Source organism: Haliaeetus albicilla, chromosome 28 (assembly GCF_947461875.1).
Source record: "Haliaeetus albicilla chromosome 28, bHalAlb1.1, whole genome shotgun sequence".
Taxonomy (NCBI): Eukaryota; Metazoa; Chordata; class Aves; order Accipitriformes; family Accipitridae; genus Haliaeetus; species Haliaeetus albicilla.
The window spans coordinates 951,862-971,912 of NC_091510.1; the positions used below are offsets into that span (position 1 = coordinate 951,862).

General features: G+C 49.5%; 1 protein-coding gene across 1 annotated transcript; it reads left to right on the plus strand.

The window, feature by feature from the left end:
- The first annotated feature begins 708 nt into the window (after positions 1-708).
- Positions 709-6,619, plus strand: HEBP1 (heme binding protein 1). Its single transcript, XM_069773672.1, has 4 exons — positions 709-848; positions 1,012-1,150; positions 2,706-2,886; positions 4,208-6,619. The coding sequence occupies exons 1-4, from the start codon at positions 771-773 to the stop codon at positions 4,377-4,379; spliced, it is 570 nt and encodes a 189-aa protein (XP_069629773.1). The 5' UTR covers positions 709-770; the 3' UTR covers positions 4,380-6,619.
- Positions 6,620-20,051: the final 13,432 nt, after the last annotated feature.

Here is a 20,051-nt window from a genome sequence, read left to right on the forward strand (position 1 = left end):
GCAAGGCACTTTCTCTAGCTGGCACTTGGCCTTTGACGTGGCTTATACAACTAAAACCCACTTGTGATCATGAAGGATCCAAGTCCTCCGTACACATAGATATATCCAGCTATCTAGGCCCTGTCAGCCCCCTGTTGTGTCCATTTACATATATTTCTGGGAAGGGACCTGGCTGGAGTTTTAAATGGAGTTGGCGGGTTGGGCTGCGAACACACGCAGAGGTGAGCGGAGGGAGAGCAGAAATCATCAGCGGCTTCTAGGAGCTACCCCTTACCTAAAGCTTACTGCATTCACAGCGCCATGGAGCGCTGCCTTAAATGCGCTGTCTTAGAAGACAACCGTGATCCCCCTTGGTTCCGTTTATTAAAAAAAAAACCCACAAAAAGTTACGATTTGGCAGCTTCAGGAGGGCTGCGCCCCTCCGTGCTGCAGATCACCCCCTTTCGTCAGCACTCCCCCTCCCCTGTATCTCATTTCCTACAGATTTCCTCTCTCCCCCGACGAATCCCACCTGCTCCCGCATTTTATCCCCCTTCCCGCTCCTCGGCGCCCTCCGCCACTTACCCCCCCCCGCCGCCGCCCCCGCCCGCCCCGGCCCCGCCGCCGCCGCGGCGCAGGCGGCCCTTGGGCGCCCCCTAGAGGCGGTGCGCGGCGCTGCAGGCGGCGGGGCGCCCCCCGGGCCCTCCCACCTCGCCCGGGCGGGGCCGGGCCGAGCCGAGAAAGGAAGGCCGGGCCGAGCCGAGCAAGGCCGGGCCGAGCCGAGCGGCACCATGCTGGGCATGATCAAGAACTCCCTGCTGAGCACGGTGGAGACGTGGCCCTACCGGGTGCTGAGCAAGGGCGAGCAGGTAGGTGGCGAGGCGGGGGGCCGGGGTCTGTGCCCTCCCCCCGGGGGGTCTCTGCCCCGGCCGGGCCGGGTGGGACGCTGCGAGGGGGAGCGGGAGGCCTCGGGGCAGCCCTTTGCTCCCAGCCTGGCCCCGGGCCTGGCAGCTTCTCCGTCTCCTTCCTCAGGAGCAGCTCGGCTACGAGGAGAGGGCGTGCGAGGGAGGGCGGTTTGCGGCGGTGGAGGTGTCGGGGAAGCCGTTCGACGAAGCCTCGAAGGAAGGGGTGCTCAAGCTCCTCAAGTACGTCGGGGGAACCAACGACAAGGGTGAGAGATGCTCCCGGCCCCGCGGGGCTCGGCGGATGGTTGCGGTTGACCGTCGCCGGCGGAGGTTTGGGGAAAGCCAAAAGCAGATGGAGGCGACGGCGCCGCGGGCCTGCCCGGCTTGCGGCTGCCGGCACCGGGGGTCCGTGACGGGGGACGGCCCCTGGCTGGGAGAAATAAACTTGCCACAGGTTAAAGCGCGCCCAGCCAACTCATGCTGTGAGTCCGCTCCTGACCCATCTCCGTTTCAGGGTAAAATCTCAAAAGTGGTTCGTTTAAGCAGGAACGCGTTACCTTGCAGCTGGGATAACGTGAGGACAGGCACATGTGTATCTTATCATGGTTCCCTGGGTGAGCAGTAGCAGATGAAATCCAGGGTATCTGGGGCGCTTCGGTTCTGTGATGTGCCCGTGTAGGCAGTGAAATAATTTTTATGACCTTGATATCTTATCATATACTCTGGCTATTTTTATTTGTGAAAGGGTAATGAACAATGAGGTTGCCTTTTGATGGTACTTTGTAGTGTTTTATAATGGTGCTTCCAGGTGATTGCTTCTAACTCTCAATTTACTAAAGTATGCGCATCGGTAATCATCCATAGCAGGAGGAGAAGACCACGGAGTAGTTCGGAGGCATATACATTTGCTTGCACACCTTTCTCAGGTGTCTGGTAGAGGGACTTATATAGTCTCTGTGGGAGCAGGAGCTGGATGCAGAGGGAGATGGTATTTATAGCAGCATGTTTTGGAAAGGTGATGATCGCTGTTGCTGTAAGAGAAAGGGTGCCTTCTGTAATGTGTGCCACAGAGACAGGTATGGTATGAAAGCGAAATAAATGAGAAAGATGGCTTGATCTCACCTGGTTCTGTGGCCGCCTGATCCTGAGATTTGGAGGTTCCCTACTGCTGAAAGAAGAGGGAAGAAAAATGTCCTCCAGTGCCATGTGGTACTTCTTGGCAGTAATGAGCAGAAAAGAAGCATGCTGTTTCTGGAGTGGTGAACAGCATGGCCAGTCCTGCTGAAAGCCGTAACAGCTCTGAGTTTTGGGGTGCTAGAACTTGTAGGATGTCTGGAAGCATTTGGAAGGGTTTAGGAGAAAGTTTCTGTCACCCAGTATTGGCTATGGGGTCACCACTAAGTGTAGATGATAACAATTTAAATACTGATGTAGATTTACATGTGCCACGAACCTGTCTCAGAGCTATAGACCCTGTTGTGTTAGAGGTGATTTGTCAGAAGAACAGAGCGTCTCGGTGGCATGAGCTATATGGTTGAGAGCCACAAAACCAGGATCATTAATAAAAGCCATCCAGAGGTCCCCTGGGGCCCTTATCTCCCAGGGCTCTTGTGTAGTCAGTGGTGTGAGAAGTTTGGCCCAAGCAGAAGCCTAATGCGGCTGTTTCGCATGCCCCAGAGGACCCTGCTCTTGACTGACTATACCAGGAGTTCAGTGTGGGGAGTTTTCCTAAACTAAAATTAGCTTTTGTGAATCCCTTGTTAATTCTGTGAGTTCCTGAGAGCCTAGACTTCTGTAGTAATGTCTGTGCGTCTCTTTCAGGGGTTGGAATGGGCATGACTGCTCCTGTCTCCATCACTGCTTTTCCTGCTGAAGATGGCTCCTTACAGCAGAAAGTGAAGGTCTCTCTGCGGATCCCGAGCCAGTTTCAAGCCAACCCTCCTTGTCCTAGCGATGAAAGCATTAAGATTGAAGAGAGACAGGGGATGACCATTTATTCCACGTAAGCAACACATCCTGGGATTTCCAGTCCCAAGTGCTGAGGTCTCTAGTGTGCTCTGAAGAGCAGTGTTGGTTTTAACAGGTGATTTCCTGGACAAGGGGTGCATGTGGTAGGAGATGGAGGGGTCTTTCTAGACTGAAGACAGGTGTTTTATGTCGTTTCTTATCATTGGTCATGCTGCACTGGTTTGGAATACAGATTTTTTTTCACTGGGAAAACAAGTGTGGAGGTTAGCTCTGAAAGGCTTTTTGTTTCACCTCGGGTGGGGGGGGAAGACCAGGGGACAGCGAATACAAAGGTACTGAGTCATTTCTAATCTCTGAAAACTATTGTTTTCCCCACTTTCTGGGATCAAGATGACTCTTAGTCATCAAGAATGTCCTTCAATGTGGTTCGCATCAAACTACAGGTGTCAGCTGAAGCCTCATTTAGATGGACTCATGGCAGAGTCCTTCAGGGAAACAAGCAGCCATTGCATTGCTTCAAATCACCTTTGAATGTCGTTGGCTGTTGACTGACAACCTGGACTCAGACTAGTATCACAATAGCAATAAGCTCTTCACCTCGTATTTAACCCCTTGGATGTTCCCCTGCCTCCTTGCTTGAACTATTTTGGCTGATTCTGAACTGTGTGGCTCCCCCTTTGCCTGCGCCTGCTGCCTGGCCTTTGCTGCGGGCATGGGTCACTTCTGCAAACACAGCCTGGTTTGTCTCAAACCTTGTCCCTGAGGCAGAGTGGTGAGGTGTGGGCTGATGTGGAAACAGTTCCTGTTGGTGGGAGGTCAACATAAACCAGACCAATTCCAGCCCACCCCTTTTAAATTGCTATTTGTGAGCTGTAATTGCTAACATCTCTGTTCCTACCTCCCCTTTTCCTTGGGCTAGCTAGAGTTTGGCTTCCCTTTGTGATCTGGCTTCCAGCAGATGGTTGTTCACACCACAGTGAACATGGCTGTTGACAGCATTGGTGTAAGGACTGCGGGCTGAGCAGACTTGGAGATAACTTTGTGTTCTAGGAAGCTGTTCCTCTGATATGGCGTTGATTCAAAGGGCAGGGCCGTTCTGCTGACTGATATACGTCGGTCTGTTTGGTGTCTGCCGGTGGATGACTGCACCCTGGCAATGTAACCCTTGAGACTTAATCTATCGCGGACAAAGTGTGCTGATTCACAAAGAACAGTGCCTGCACGAGTGCATGTTGGCGGGATCTGGACCAAAATGCATGGCTAAATATATTGTGGCTGTATATTGTTCTCCCTCTCTTCCTTTCTATGCTTTGCCAGGACCGCTCAGCACCTCTCCGTGTTTGGTTTCTTTGCAGGCAGTTTGGTGGCTATGCCAAAGAGACGGATTACGTGAACTATGCTGCCAAGCTGAAGGCTGCTCTGGGGAGTGAAGCTGCATACCGCAAGGATTTCTACTTCTGCAATGGTTATGATCCCCCTATGAAGCCTTATGGGCGACGCAATGAGGTCTGGTTTGTGAAAGAGTGAGCATCTGGCTCCCCATGGTGCTGGCTTGCACTGATAACCTCCCCTCGCTATGTTCCTGTCCTCTTCAAAATAAACTAATCATTTGGCAGAGGCAGAAAACCATCATTCCCTTCCTCCACACCTATGCCTCAGTCTTTTATGGACCAGCCACTTTAGAAGAACACTGCAGACCCCCTCGATGGTCCTGCTCCTTCGTCCCAGACTAGGTCCTCAAGCACACAGACTCTTGTGATCTCTCCATGGCTTGCTCTTATCTATCTCCCTTGTGCTCCCGGAGTTCAATGCTGAGACAGCCAAGAGTACTTAGTTAGCAAGAGAGGTGCCTGACAGGAGTCACGTCCAAGTGCTGGCAGAGTATTAGTCTCACCTGAAGCAGGCAGGGGAACATGACAGAAGTGCATACAGGGACTTTTTTATCTTCTTGAGCTTGCGGCAGCTGTAAAATGCTGCTTTTATCTGTGCCATACCAGTCTAAAGGGACATGGGCATTGCTACCAACACAGCGCAGTGAAAATAAGCATCCTTTACATTGCTGTCCTGCATGCTATGACTCAACGCTTGTCATCTGCCTGAGAAATGGCATTTAGAGGAAGATCCAGGTTTCTGTTTGCAGCTATCCTTCTGTTTCAGGTGAGACATTTTGGGGTGTGTTATGTCCTGGTTTCAGCTAGCAGCTGGACAATGTGACGTGGAGACCCCAAGAACATCTCCTTGCCTTCCTGTTACTTTTCTGTAATGTTTCTTTAAAACTAGCCTACACAAGGGCGCCAAAGCTGGAATGTGTGTGGTCATCTAATTGAATTAGAAAAATACAGGCTGTGAAAAAAGTGGGTGCCTATTACTTGTGATCTGATTGTGCATTTGAAGAGTGGTGAGCACCTAGTGGAACTACTCTAGATGCAGATCTTTAAAAAAACCTCTCCTCTTAAATGGTGTTAGTTTCTGAAGGTCTACTCAGAGCAACTGTCATCTTTAAAGGAGGAGGAAAACCTGGCTGTTCTTGAGAGAGAGATTTACGTCAAATAATGAGTAGCCTTTTGGAAACTTCAGATACAATAGTAAGGGTGGGTCTTGTTTTAGGAAGACTGGCGATGTTTAACTGTTAGGCATCAAATCAGCATTTCAGCTGTTGGCTCTGCCAGGGAGGCAGCAGGACGCCCACAGTGGGAACATGCTCACACACCATACTACTGTGGGTGCCTGTATAATTCGTTACCTCCACTAAAGACCTGTGCTCCTCTGATGCTTCAGTGCCCCAAAGTTCAGGTACTTTCCAAAAGCCATTTTCACCCTGGAGCTGAAAGAGAGATTTGTTAGGTGGCATCCCATGTTCTGGCCAGTCGAGCTGTTTGACGTGCACCTGCTTTCTGAGAACAAATCTCAGCAGTAAAAGGAGAAAACCTGAGGTTCTGACGTGCTTTCCTTTTCTTTCTTGCTGAGCCATGTAAGAGCTTTGCTGTGAACATCATGAGAGAGTTTCAGTCACCTGTGTGCAAGAGCAGCTAGTCAGGATGGGTAAAAAGAGCAGGTATCATTTAATTTTCAAAAAAACCAAGGGAAAAGCTATTGGCTGCAGTTAGTGATTGCAGCGCAAGGGAGGAGGAATCAAAAGGGAAATCAAGGCAGACAAAGAGTTAGGCTTTTGAAGGAGTTTTTTAAGGAGCAAAGGCCCTTCTAAGGCTGTCCCTGAATCCAAAGGGACCTATTCATGTCCCAGATTACTTTTACCTGTGGGGGTGTGGAATGGAGGGGCACAGTGCTGCCTGGTTTATGCATTCCCAGGTCCATTTTGGAACTTGTGTGTAGACCATGGATACAGTCCTTTCTGCCTGCTGGTGGTGAATGTCCTGCAATGATCAAAATCCTGAAATTTCTCAAAATTTCTGCTGTGAAATCTCAGATGTTAGGAAGACCAGTAATAAACCTGGTATGAACAGAGCTGCACATCTCAGCAGCATGGTTGGGTTTTTTTTCATAACATGCATACACTCTGAACAGAGAGCAGGAGCTTCTGACCCAACAGCGAGAGTAATCATGTCTGTACGCTCTGCCTGTGCAGCCCTGTTACTGGCCTTTTGTGTGCAGTAGGCAGGGTACAGTTTCATAAATGGTGTTAATTGATATCAAAAGCTTATGCGAACCGAATTGCCTTTTCTGTACGCACAAAGGTGCCTGTTGTTCTGTCTGCATTTTCTAAGGGTTTTAAATAAATAAAAAAATAATAATATTGTGATTTACAATTTCTGTGCTGATCATTGACTCTGGGAGCTCAGTGAGCTGAGATGTTTGTTGACCTGAAAGACTTTAGGTTGCCAGTTTATCTTTCTGTTTGGGGTACTAATCATGTCGCAGCATCCATAAATACTCATAATGCTTCTTCCAGTAAACTGGTGTTTTAGGTACCCTGCTGTGGCCCTGCATTATCTGACTGTGTGAGATGGGAGCTGATGGAGCAATCTCCTCCTTCGTTGGTTCTGGCCACTGAGAGGCTTTGACTGATGAATTTGTGTTAATGTAGAAACTAAGGGGCTTGCTCACCGGAGGAAAATTGTGTGTTTACTTGTGTGTTCCTGTGGCTAGGGTTCACAGACAGTGTTCAGGCAAATATTCATGACTGATTTTCAACACGACCTACTATCTGGAAATGTTAGATATACTGTCACGTTGAGGTCCATCTAGGTCAATGCCCTGCTGCCAGGGATGGACAGTAGTGGACACCTGAGACAGATTACAGGATCAGTGCAACTGTGGGCTGATACCTCCTCTAAATATTTCCCTGTCTCTAGTACAATCTGCCTCAGGCATTTTTGTAACTGTGCTTGGTGGACCCAGATAAACTTTATCCCATGCATTTGTCCAGTTGCTTTTTAGACTTAAGGTGAACTTACTATCTGTGGCATCCTTTCCTCCTATGGCAAGGAGTTCCTTGCATGTGGAAGGGCAGAAATACTCTTTGGCTGAGGGTTTCCAGCAGGTTGTCTCTCTGCTCTGTAGGCAGCTGGATCAGCAAGCTTTTTGATCCACCTCCGTCACTGCAAGTGCATGTCCGTTTGGACAGCCAGACTTGCCGTTGACATTAGAGGGTTTCCAGCAACCCCTTTGTGCTGGGGCCAGGAGTCAGAGGTGCGCTCTGGATTTTGACCCGAGGCCAGCACGGTCACAGCTGCTCCCCTGCATGCAATTGACTCCTGAACTGATGTTAAAAAAAAAAAAAGCTTTTTCTCTGCCCCTTCCAGTATTTGTTCTCCAAGGGACAATATTGCAGCAAATTACCTAGAGACAATTTAAAGACGACAATTCTTCTGTGCCTGTGCAGTGCCCTTTTCTGTCTCAAGCAAACGCTGAAACGGGGACATTTTGGTGCTTTTCTGAGGTTCAACAGGGTGTCGTGACATTAACTGTTGTGTGTGGATTCAAGACGACAGTGCAGGGGAAACTGGAAGGCAGACGTTTCTTCCTGCTGAGGCACCTCGGTGCTGTCGGCGGCTGCCTTGCTGCGTTGTTGGGATGCAGTGGGTGGGTGCAGCGCAGGCTGCATCGCTGCCTGTGGGCCCTCTCCCATCGCCTCGCTCGGCAGTGAAGCGGAGCATTTCCATGGCTGCCTAAGCTGCCTGCTGGGCCGGACGGGCTCAGCAGGGTAATGGCCTTGGGAATTATCTCTGCTTTCCAGGGACAGGAGTGGCCTTGCTGCTAATTAGCAGCTGGGCAGGTCCCTCCCAGTGCTTTGCAAAGCAGCAGTGTGATGGCAATAGGGCCAGCCACAGGAAAGGCAATGTTTAAACAGAGCCAAATTCAAAAGCATAATCTTGATGGAAATTACACACGTGCCGCGTAGACTTAGCTGTGCTGGATATACCAGCTTCCTAAGCTACTCTGCTTGTTAGTAACATAACCTGTGAGCGTTTTCCTGCTGACCTCAATCGTGGCAAACCATGTATATTTATATATATGTATGTGTATAAATATGTGTATATGTATGCATTCATGTATAAGTACATGCATACATATATATGTAGTGTATATGTATGTGCCTTCAGACCCCCTGCTTTCATCTATAGGTTGGCTTCCGCTGTCACTGAATAACTTGCTAATGCAAACACAGCCACAGGGTGAACATTTGCAGACTGACGTTTTAAGTCTGCTAGAATGAGAGCTTTGTTAGCTTCGGAAAGAAATACTTTCTTTTGTAGACACATGCCTAAATATATCTAACACTGCATTAAGAAGACAACAGCCTTTATAAAAGAGCTAATTGGTTAAGTTGTCCGTATAAATCTGGCCAGGCTTATAATACTCTAGTCACTTTGAGGGGATGGGTGATTTATGGTGAATGGGGAAGTAACATCATTATTTCCCCATTTTCATCAATCACCATGGCAAAGGGTGTGTGAACAGCTATTGTGCTTGTGGTAGCAAATTTTCAGCTTTGCAAGGCTGCCCAAAGGCAATGGGATGGGGAAAAAGATGGTGGCTCCTAGCTCACATCGTCCCTCCTGCTGTAATTACAATAATACCTCTTTTACAATAGCACTCTGAGCAGCAACTCTCTCTTTTCTGTGACAGCGTTTCAGCCACACTGAGCTAAAAAAGAAATGCATCTCTTTTAACGGGACCATAAGTAGCTTTGGATATATAACACCTCTATAAAACTGCTTGGCAACATGATTTATTGGAGCAGGATCAGTGGTAAAAGTGACTTCTCTGACAGTAATGGATGAAACACTTTCAGCGTAGCTACTCTGTCTCTGCTTGGTGCCTATGCCAACAGCAGGCTGGTTTTGTCAGCTCATTCATAATCTCTACTTTGCTCTCAGCAGAATCTGTTGCACAGGACAGGTTTCAGCTATGGCAGATGCTTTTTTCCTAGTCCTCTGTGGGAGCTGCTGCAGAAGATGGGTCAGTGCAAATGCTGCTAGATTCCTAAGGTGCTGTCTGTCTAATTCCGCATCCAGACCCTATGGGTAGGCACAAGTCGGGTGCATGCCGCTTCCCTACCCCTCATTGCTGCCCACCCCCCAGTTTCTGTGAGGAGAAACTTGAGTGAATGGGGTGGAAGGAGCTGCACTGTTCTTAGACTGAGTGTGAGGTCTGGCTGATCAGCAGCCCAAGGTCCCGGGACAGCCTCAGATGTATCGTCTGTGCAGTCCCAGTGAGAAGACTGGGTTGATGACCCTGAATTTTAGAAGCAGATTTTTCAAAAGTACAAATGGAAGTGAAAGATCCCAGAAACCACATCCTGAAAGATACCACGGGGATTTAGGTGTTTCAATGTCTTTGAGGATCTGGATTCTGATGCGTATGTATCAACCCGCTGCCACGTACCAAGCACAGGATCAGGCCAGTGTCTCCTGTGTTACATCCCCTGCAGCCTGGCCTGCAGTATGGACTTACAAGTGCCGTGGCCTTTCTCCCTCTCCGGGATCCCACAAGCCGATGCCGCTGGACATCATGAGCTGTGAGCCTCTCACCAACCCTGCTTGCTCTGTGGGACCAAGAAGCAGCAGAGATGCTCGGGGACTATGAAGCCATCAAGAGGCAGCTGGTGTGGAAAAGCAGGTCCTCAGCCGTGCGCTGCAGCACCCTGACCTGCGTCGTGACTTGGGTGACAGCGTGGCGTTGGGTGTGCGGTGCGACATCGGCAGTGTGATCTGACACTGGGGGTCCCAGTTCTTCGGGGGGGAGCAGAACTCTCGCCTGTGCTGTGTGGGCAGCTGCACGACCCACCCTGCCCGTGCCTGGACTTGGCAGCTAAGTGGGTTTGGGTCTAAGTGAGGTGTGCGCTGGGGAAGTGTCTTCTTCAGCACATACCTCTGTTATCCCAAGAGAAAACAGAGAAGCATTGCCATGGCAACTATTATCCCTTGACTATTTTTCCAGAGTTTTCTAAGCTGTCTCAATTCTTTTTTTATATCCCTAGTGTTTAATTTAAGGCCTTTCCTAATTGGAATCCAAAGAAACAATTGAAGCATCTTCTGCCATTAGACAGAAAGTTCAGTTACCTTCCCACACAGCTGATGAAGTACAAGATCAACAGAATTGAATGTTGCTGTGAGTAAGAGAGGAAAGGATCTGAAATTTGAACTGCATCATACTCAGACAAATGAAACAAATGAAACCTTTTACCCAAAGCAAATCATTGAAATAGAAGGTAGAGTACAGCATGACAATTTTTGGCACACTTTCCCACTGGCAGATCTTTCTAGCTGTTTAATCACTGGTTGCAGAGTTTCTCAATCCTCTTTATGACTCAGCCTTGCAAAGGAACATCTTTCCAAATCAACATGGGCTGGCTCGTTGAAATTTCTTTCATGAGCTGTAGTACTATTTAGCCAGGGTACTTTGAAGGGGCTGGTTACTGCAGTGGTGTTTATTTGGGTTAATTAAGTTCATGTAAAACCATGCCTCTCGTTCTCCAATGCCTTGCTTCCACTTGCACACCGATACCCATGCATGGAAAACCCAAGCTGGAGGGGGAGGAAGAACCCTGTGGAGGTGTAGGAGGGAGAAGGTTGATGCCCTGGTTGCGCTCGCTCTGGGGAGGGTGGGTCGGTTGGACATAGTGCCTTGGGTGCCCCATAACTCACGTACTGGCCCTTTGCCCTGGCAGGTGTTGGAAGGGGAGGCTGCCAGACCCTTTCCAATAGGGCTTATGCCGTGGTGGCTGCAGCACAGTTAAACATAGAAAGAGGAACAGAGATGCCTCCCAGCTCCTCCAGCCCTGCCTTGAGCCAGACCACGTCTCCTCCGTGCAGCAGGGCCCAGGGAACAAAGATCTCCCTGGAAATCCTCAGCACGACTCTCCTCCCGCTGTGTTGCCATCTGCTTTGCGCAAGGCTTTGGTAAACGTCTTCGAGGAGAACAACGCTCTTCCTCCGAGGACATCCTCGGCGCTGCTTCCCAGGAGGGGTGAAATCCTGAGCCGCAAGAGCAACTGAGACTGCTCTGAGCACCCCTGCCTGCCCCAGGAGGGGGAAAAACAGAAACGCTGATTTTGTGAGATACTGCGTCTTGGGAACCTGCCCTAAAACACCCTCCAGCTGGGATCCTGCCCAGCTGATTGCAAAACCATGAAAGCAGTCCTGCAGGTTTTGGAGTGTTTGTTTGATCTGAATGGGAAAACAGGGTGTGGAGCAAATAGAGCTGGAAAAAACGGGTACTGCTTCAGGCACACAGGGTGCCCGCGGGTGGTTTTGTTCCTCCCAGGTGTATTTGTTGGTCTGACCATGCATTGACCCCTATGTAGCTTCACGCCTCACCTCTCCCATCTCCCTGGGCATGGCTGTGGCACCGCTCACCTTCAGGGCAGGCAGTGCCCTGTCTCCAGCTTTGCTCCTCAGATGCGTGCTCCAGGCACGATTGGTATCAGCTTTTTAATAGTTGCACAGGACATCGCTCTGGATCCAGGAGTGAAGGCCAGATCTTGAACCAGGGGAGTCATTTGGCTGCAGACAGCCCTCTACAGAGCTGGTTTATTAACAGGCGGCAGGAGTTCATTTATTTTACATTGCGATGGTGCTATTTATGAACAAAAGAGAAAAATGAATTATTTTCTGTGGCATATGATTTAGTTTTGGGTTTAAAAATCTGTTTATTTTGAATGGAAGCCCAGAATGCACAGAATGTAGCAAAAATTGCACAGATATGGACAGGGATTTTTGTTCCACCTTTCAAGTTACTCCTGCTCCTGATGCTAAGGCAGTAGCATTTGAAAAGGCTCTGGATGTTTTCTCTTTCCCTGGAAAGAAATATGTGAAAATAACAATCCTGAAGAAACACTGGAAGCAGCTGCTTCCAGATAACTCTACTGAAAGCAACAAGATACGACCAGGCACACCAGGGAGATGAGGAAACTGTCCTGGGAACTGCCACCCACCCAGAGAGTTTCCCGGTGACTGCAGCTCCCTGTCCTGGGAGATGCAGCAAAGGGATGAATGGAGCAGTCCTGATATGAAGATAAACACAATAAAAATGTTTGATCCCACAATCCATGAATCCTTTTATCATTAATAGCCATTCAACAGCCCACTGTTATGACAAACTCTCCTGGAATGTCTCCAGCTCCAGAATTATGACAAGCTAAAAATGATGTCTATTCCCATGGCTATAGACAGAGAGCTGCTACTCAGCAACAAATGTACCACCAAGTGCCATAAAAATAGCCCCTTTGGAATTATTCAGTGTTGGGGACTTATAATTTCATAGGGGTAAAAATGGATCAATTTTGGCACAAAATATGCATAATATGTATTCACAGTTTTATAAATAGCATTTATAAAATTATGTGTATAATTTTATCTTAAACTGATGCTGAGCAAACAGACAAAACAATCAACAAGAACTTAGCACATAAGTTTTGTTCTGAGGGGAAATTTTAGCTGCTGGTAACACCTTAGATAACTGTATGACTTTTGCCTTAGAAATGCAAATGTTAAAAGAGATCTTCCTCCCCCCTCCCCCCCCTTCCTTTATTTTTTTGACAGCTTTAGCAAAAAAAGTTGAAATTACTGCCATCATGGCAAATGTGATGACTGTAAGCCAAAAAAGCAGCCCAGGCCAAAGTTGTCACCCCATGCAAATTAATTCCACAGCTTTAGCTATTCTGTAGGAGAGAGGTTTCCAAATGCAGGGCTTTACATCACTTGAGGTCCCAGCTTTTGCAAGTGTGTCGTGGTTTCAGCCCAGCTGGCAACAAAGCACCACGAAGCTGCTCCCTCACTCTTCCCCCTTGGTGGGATGAGGAGAAAATATAAAGAAAAGCTTGTGGGTCGAGACAAGGACAGGGAGGGATCAGTCACCAATGACGGTCACTGGCAAAAGACGGACTCAACTTGGGGAAGAAACAAAATCAATTTAATTTACTACAAATCAAATCAAAACAAGGATAATGAGAAGTAAAACCAAACCTTAGAACACCTTCCCCCCAGCCCTCCCTCCTTCCCAGCTCAACTCTACTCCCAGTTGTCTCCACCTCCTCCCCACCAGCGGCGCAGGGGGACGGGGAACGGGGCTGGGGTCAGTTCATCCCACCTTGTCTCTGCCGCTCCTTCCTCCTCAGGGGGAGGAGGACTCCGCACTCGTCCCCTGCTCCAGCGTGGGTCCCTTCCGTGGGCTGCAGTCCTTCAGGCACAGCCTGCTCCAGCGCAGGCTTTCCTATGGAGTCCCGGCCATCTTGTGGGGCATCTGCTCCCCTGCTCACCTCCATGGGCTGGGTCGGGGGACACACACACACACGACACAGCCTGCCGTCTCACCACAGGCTGTGGAGGCATCCCCTCCTCCAGCACATCTCCTCCCCTCCTTCCTCACTGACCTCAGTATCCATAGAGTTGTTCCTCTCACATTCCAATCCCCCTACTCACTGCAGGTTTCCCCTCTTAAATCTGTTCTCCCACAGGTGTTACCACCATCACTGATGGGCTCAGCCTGGGCCAGCAGCAGGTCTGACTTGGAGCCAGGGAAGCTTCAAGCAGCTTCTTACAGGAGCTGCCCCTGCAGCTCCTTCCCCACTACCAAAACCCCACCACACAAACCCACTACAAAATGGAGTCAAAAATGCGATGGAAATTCAGTTGCTGAAATGGTGCTCCGAGTCAGAACTGGGGTCAGTAGCTGGGACACAGCTTGGATTGGCTCTTCAAGGAGCATTTGGGGACTGTGCTCTTTGGCTTCCTCTCCTATTACTCTGCTTCCTTTCATCTCACTTGCCCTTGCAGCACTGGTGCGGGGACAAAGCATTGGTACTGGTGGGTGAGGGAGATGAGGTCTCATGGGAGGCTCCTGGGTATCCTTCCTTTCCCACTTACTGGCTCTGCTGAAGGGGAGCAGGTACAAATACGAAGGCTTTACCGCTGCCCTGCCCCAGTCTCTCCCGTCTGCCCTCGCCCCTCTGGAGCCTGGCTGCAGGCTGAGGGTCCTTCTTACCTCTCAAGGTACATCCCGTAGTGGCCAAAGCCCTAGGGAAGTGTAGGAGCTAGGGGTGGGGAAGGCGCTATATCTGGGGAAAAAATACTGCAACGTGGGAGCAATAATGCAGCAGAGCTCAATGTGAGACCTTACAGGAGAGGATGATGATTTTGCTTGAAAGCAGAACTGGTTTCATTCACTCACACTCGCATATCTGTACTCATAAGCAAGCTGGATGCCAGCATCCAACTGGTAGTTTACTCTGGGTCAGATTGCCACAGCCATCACTGATAGTCCCGTTGGGGACTACCCTCCAGAGGAGTGACCTGCGGCCCACCGGGAAGCACAGGGTGGAGAACTGGATGCGTATCCTCAGGGATGCCAACCCCACACAACATCATGCCTCGGAGCCACGTTTGTGTTTGTGCAGCCTCAAGATACAGTGCGTAAGCAGACATGGTTGTCCTGTCCTGACCAGAGGGGATAAGGCAGTTTAAAAGTGGGATTTAGCAACTGAGAGAGGAGAATAAAATGGGCTTCCCAGAGCGGTGCAACAGCATGAGACAGCAACTTCACCGAAATTCTGAGATCATTCAAACTGTAATGCTTTTCCTTAGAAATCAGCATTAAAAAAATCCTTTTAATGAAATATGACATTTTTCTTTGGAAAAAAGAATAGTACATTTTAAAAAAAAGTTTTTCCATTTTCTCATATGATTTCACGAAAGTCAATAAATATTTTCTGGGGAAAATTACGTCCCTCTTACCATTTTACTGAAATTATCAAATGGTTTCCAGGACAACTTTCCAATAGCACTAGGGTGCGCTTTTCTACTTCTTGAGGGGTCAGGGAGGTCTTGGTCAGAGAAAACAAGGGATAGAAAAAAATGTCAGAACTGTGCTTTGATGTTTTCCCACCTCTTGCTAAAGCAAGAAATATTGCCTGTTAATGTGATAAAAAGGAGTGAGGCTAGCAGGGGATTTATGCCCTCCTGGAGACATGGTGTGCTAGCTCTCCTCCAAGTTCTCTCATGCTATTTCCATGGCAACTCCATATAATGATAACTCCCACTGGTTTTCTTCTTTTATCTGTTATTTTGGTCCCAGATAGTGATGGAGCTGAGGCATACATTTCTTTCACACCATTTGATGTCCATCGACAACCAAAGTAAATAATGTCCTCATTCTTCAGACCTTTAGGAAGTGCAGTTAGTTCACAGCGCTTTCGGGAATTCACCTGCAGAGCTGAACAGAGCTGAGACAGGAAAATCAGTGCTACAGATGCTCAGAGGAAGCTACAAAGGATGAACGCTCACTGTCAGCACAAGGGGACAGGATTACATCCCGCTCCTGCCTTTCTCCTCCCCTTGGCCAGGGGACCAGCTGGAGGCTGAGTAGGAGGCCACGGTGAATGGGAGGATGGATGGTTTGGGTGCAGGGAGATGCATCTCAGCTGTCTTGCCCACGGAGACAGGAGGTTGCTCTGCCTGACTGGGAGATACTCCCATCCCCCCTGCTGTCTGTTCGTGATTGCAGATCTGGTCCAGCTCACGAGACAAAGATCAGGAGCTTCTCCCAGGCAGAGCTGCAGCCAGAAAAACCCTTGGCCAAGTGTCCCTAACCCATGACTTCCTCCCTCTTACGAAATCTCTGCAGCAAGCTGCTGCTGGCTGATCTGACATAGCAGAAGTGGCAGGCGTGCAGCTTGTTCTGGGAAACCTGTGCTTGCTTCATCTAGCTAATAGGACAGGACAAGGCAAATTGTCAGGATCAGGGTAGAGAGTCCACAGAGAGCCTGGAGTCCAGCTGCCAGCATGAGCTGTACCTAGCTTCTGTGCTTGGGCTGCAATTCAGTCAGTGGCAGGGAGGGCAGGACAGTCTGAATGAGAAGACGTATCCCAAGCATCCCCTTACTTCATGTCCTGAGAGCATCCAGGCGTTTTGGCTATCCTTATTTCTTCCTACAGAGATTCCCGTTTAAGCAAATGTTCGATGCCAGTTGAAAGGGCATCGTCCCTCAGGAAGGGACCTTAAACCCCACTGGCTTACACTTGATAGTAGTGCCCCTTCTGAGTAAGGCTGCTGCTCAGAAGAGCTGTCCTACTCTGTTTAGTCCTCTCTGTTCTGTAAACCAACTGTTGGTGAGAGCTTTGCTGGGGCTTTGGCTGTTTTAACAGATGGAGAGGCTAATTATGCAAGAAGTTATTCAGTTCTCTGCAGGCAGAGAGATTTGCAAGGACGGGAGTATGTCAAGGACCAATGCTCCTCTGCTGTGAGAGTGGTCACAGCAACGGCATGGAGCAGTGGGGAAGATGGCACTGCACCTGCAGGGACCACATAAAGACATCAGGACAGTTTCTGGTCTGAGACCTTTTGCTGCTTAGCTTCACCTCATCGACACCCAGTGACAACAGTTAACCCTAAGGAAAACGGAAAAGGAGCCAGAAACTCCGTGCTGTGATTAGCCTCTGCTCCCAGGTTAGACAATGTACTTGCTGGTTGGGACTGGTGTCCCTCACTGCCCAGGTAACGATAAGCCACTGGCTCAGCTGTGGGCCCAGGCTCTTCGTGCCTGAGATGATGTGTGTTTGCAGGGGCTGGTGTGGCTCAGCCTCCAGCTCCCCTGCAGCGACCTGAGTCAAGCCGGGGGACTGCAGGCACATGCAATTGTCCAGACGCCTCCTCCATTACTAGGGGAGGAAGGAGGTCACAGTAGTTTGATCTTTGAGTGGAAGCAGCCCAGGTTTGAGTCTCCTCTCTGAGTGACATGGAACAACTCACCTGGGCGTGCGGGTGAGCGGTCTCCTCGGGATGGTGATGGTGGAAATCTGCTCTTGACCTTGTGCCCTGAATGGAGGGAACAGCATTTCCCCATCATGCTGGCATGGCAGAAGGATAAGCCCATGAAAGATCTCCTGTAGGACTCTTAGAAGTTCAATAGCCACATCAAAACCAAATGAGGTCACCAGTACAAATCCAAGTTCAGCACTTTGTCCACATGTATTATGATCATCCCATCTAATCACAAACCATTCCCCATCCCCCAGGGCAGAAGTGGGGTTGAGGCAGTGGGGTTAAACACAGCAACAAATCTCTGCTAAGAGGAGGGCCGAAAAGACATGTTTCTAAACTCCTTGTACAAAATGTTTCCGAAGTTCATGTTTTTTTATTTCTTAGGATGTTGGTAAGACATATATACCCATAAAAGTTATTCTTTCCAGCCTTAGACATACAGATGCCTCTAAAGTGAGAACTAAAGCCACAGAAACTTTTGTCATTGATTTTACCAGCAAGAATTTAACTTTTTTGTCCCAGATTTTTACTTCAAATGTATCATCATGCTTCTATTAATTTCAATGTGAGCATTGTATGCACAGTTGGAGGCAGAGCATGCCCCAAAAGCTGATTACATTTGAAGAGTGCACTGTGAAAGAGAAATCAGGCGAGACACTATCAAGGGTTTCATCTCTTTGGGATCCTGTAAAGGAGCATAGAGCTTCTTTCAGCATTTCCTCATTCATTCAATATAGACAAAGTTGATTCCACTTTTAGAGATTACCACCAGACAATAAAGACAAATGATATTCAAAAAAAGGCAAGATGCATAATGAAACTTGCAGAGAGAGGACCTTCCCCTCCTCCCACCCCACTTGTCTCCCGGATTTAGAAAGAATCACTTGTAGCTAGAGCCAGGGCTGGGCACCTCAGTAAATCTGGCTTTAGGACTCCTCCTGTCGGATGAAAAATGTGATAGTCACCAAGATACGAAGCACTGATCTGGTGTGAACTCACTCAAACACTTTGAATAGATTAAAAATGGTTCATGCTCTATCTTCGTGCGTTCTGAGTAACTCAGCAGAAATGGAACCATGTGTCCCCAGTGGCTGCAGGTCCTGCAGTGCCCCCACCGCATTACTGAAGATCCCAATATCAGGGTAAAACAGAGGCGGTTCCAGATTTCTGGTCCTCACACGGGACAGGTTTTAGTCCATCTTTCAGAGAACACACTAAAGTACAGGGGGTGGCAGAGCTGGTCTCCTAGGACAGAGGCAGGACAGCAGGGAGGGTGACACTATCACTGCGATGCTGCAAGAGCTGCGGAGGCAGCTCCCAGGTCATCTGAAGCAGCGTTGTAACTGCCCCACGGTCCTTCCAGCAGCTTAGCAGCTGCCCACGCTGTGGAGAACTGAGCATGCCCTCACCCACCACACTCTCGTCTCACAACCCAATAGCTTCCTGCACTGCCAGAAACTCACAGATAGGTCTGTTGTGCTGGAAAAACCTTATGCTTTCATTTGTCCATAGGCCACCCAGTAGAGCCAGGTAGATAAATCTGTACCTTTTCTATCCTTTCCCCTTCAAATCAGTGCACATATCCTTGAATGAGTGACTACATCTGCTTGTGAGGTGACTTTGCTTAAGAGCTAGGCATTTAATCCTGGCCCTGCCAAGGTCTCAGCTCACACAGATCATTTGCCATCTTAAACCCAAAAGTCAGGATGTAACAAGAGGAACCACAACATAGCCTCGATATATAGTGATGATGGTGGCGATGGGTAAGGAGGAGAAGGGACACAGACAGGTCATGTTATCTACCTGCTGCTTCTCTGTATAATAAAATTGTCCTGCCCATGTTGCTGCCAGATATCACCAGCTCTGCCACTGGGGATCTCCAGTCCTGCTGACTGGCCCAGTCCCACCTAGGCAGGCCCAGCAACTTGGTGGCCTCCATTTGGGAGGCTGGACAGGATGGGGAGCGGAGCTGCCTGCCCAGCCAGGCTGCCAGAAGCACGCCTGCTTGCTGCCCTACCCCAGTGACTGTCCATCTCCAGAGGCCTCATGAGGCCCCAGGAGTCTGTGGTGCAGGGTCTGGGGACTGACTGACCCTCCTCGCCCACAGACGTCTCTCCAGAGGTGGGCAGGAGGTTCTCCAGGCAGCCATTTCTCTGCAACAGCTGAAATGCAGCCAGTCAGGAAGAGGTTAGCTGCAATCAAACCAAACTGTGCCTAAAATAAAATGAGTTCAGAGACAAGCTTTTTGGATTGCTGTATAAAACAGGCTGAACGTCACAGTGGAAAAGCTTCATTTTTAGGCTGGAAAGTTTTAGTCTGTGGGTTTTTTTTTCCTGTTGGAACATGCTGAGTCAAAGAAATCATTTCATGGGAGCAAAATTGCAGATTTTTACCCAAGTTCAATGAAAAGCCATGAAATAACTCTTTTTTTTTTTTTAATGGTTTTGTATTAAAGCCTTAATGGATGTGGGGCTTTCTGCTTGGGGTTTTTTTTTTCGTTTTTGTTTTTATTTTTTTTTTTAAATGACAGCAACGAGTTCAGCCTGTTTCGCCCTGACCCCAGGGAGGTGCGGACCCCTCCGCCCGCGGCAGGAGCAGCCCGCGCCCCCCCCAAGCCCCGCCCATCCCCACCCCGCCCATCCCGCCGGCGCGAAGCCCGGGGCTCCGCGGGGCGATGGCGCCACCTGGCGGCCGCGGCGGGGCACGGCCAGGAGGAGCCGCCCCGGCGCGTTTCGCCCCCCCGGCGCGTTTCGCCCCCCCGGCAGAGCGGCCGGCTCCGCTCCGCCACCGGCTTGCTCGGCCTTGCCGCCGCTGCCTCGGAGGAGCCAGGAACCTAAACCCAGCCTCCTGCCTGGTTTTGAGGGGGGTTGCTTTCCGTCCTGCCCGAATTAGCCCCGCGGGAAGTGGCCCGCCGGTCCGGAGAAGCACCGTGGGTACCGGGCGGATGCTGAAAGCATCCTGGAGCCGGCCGGCCTC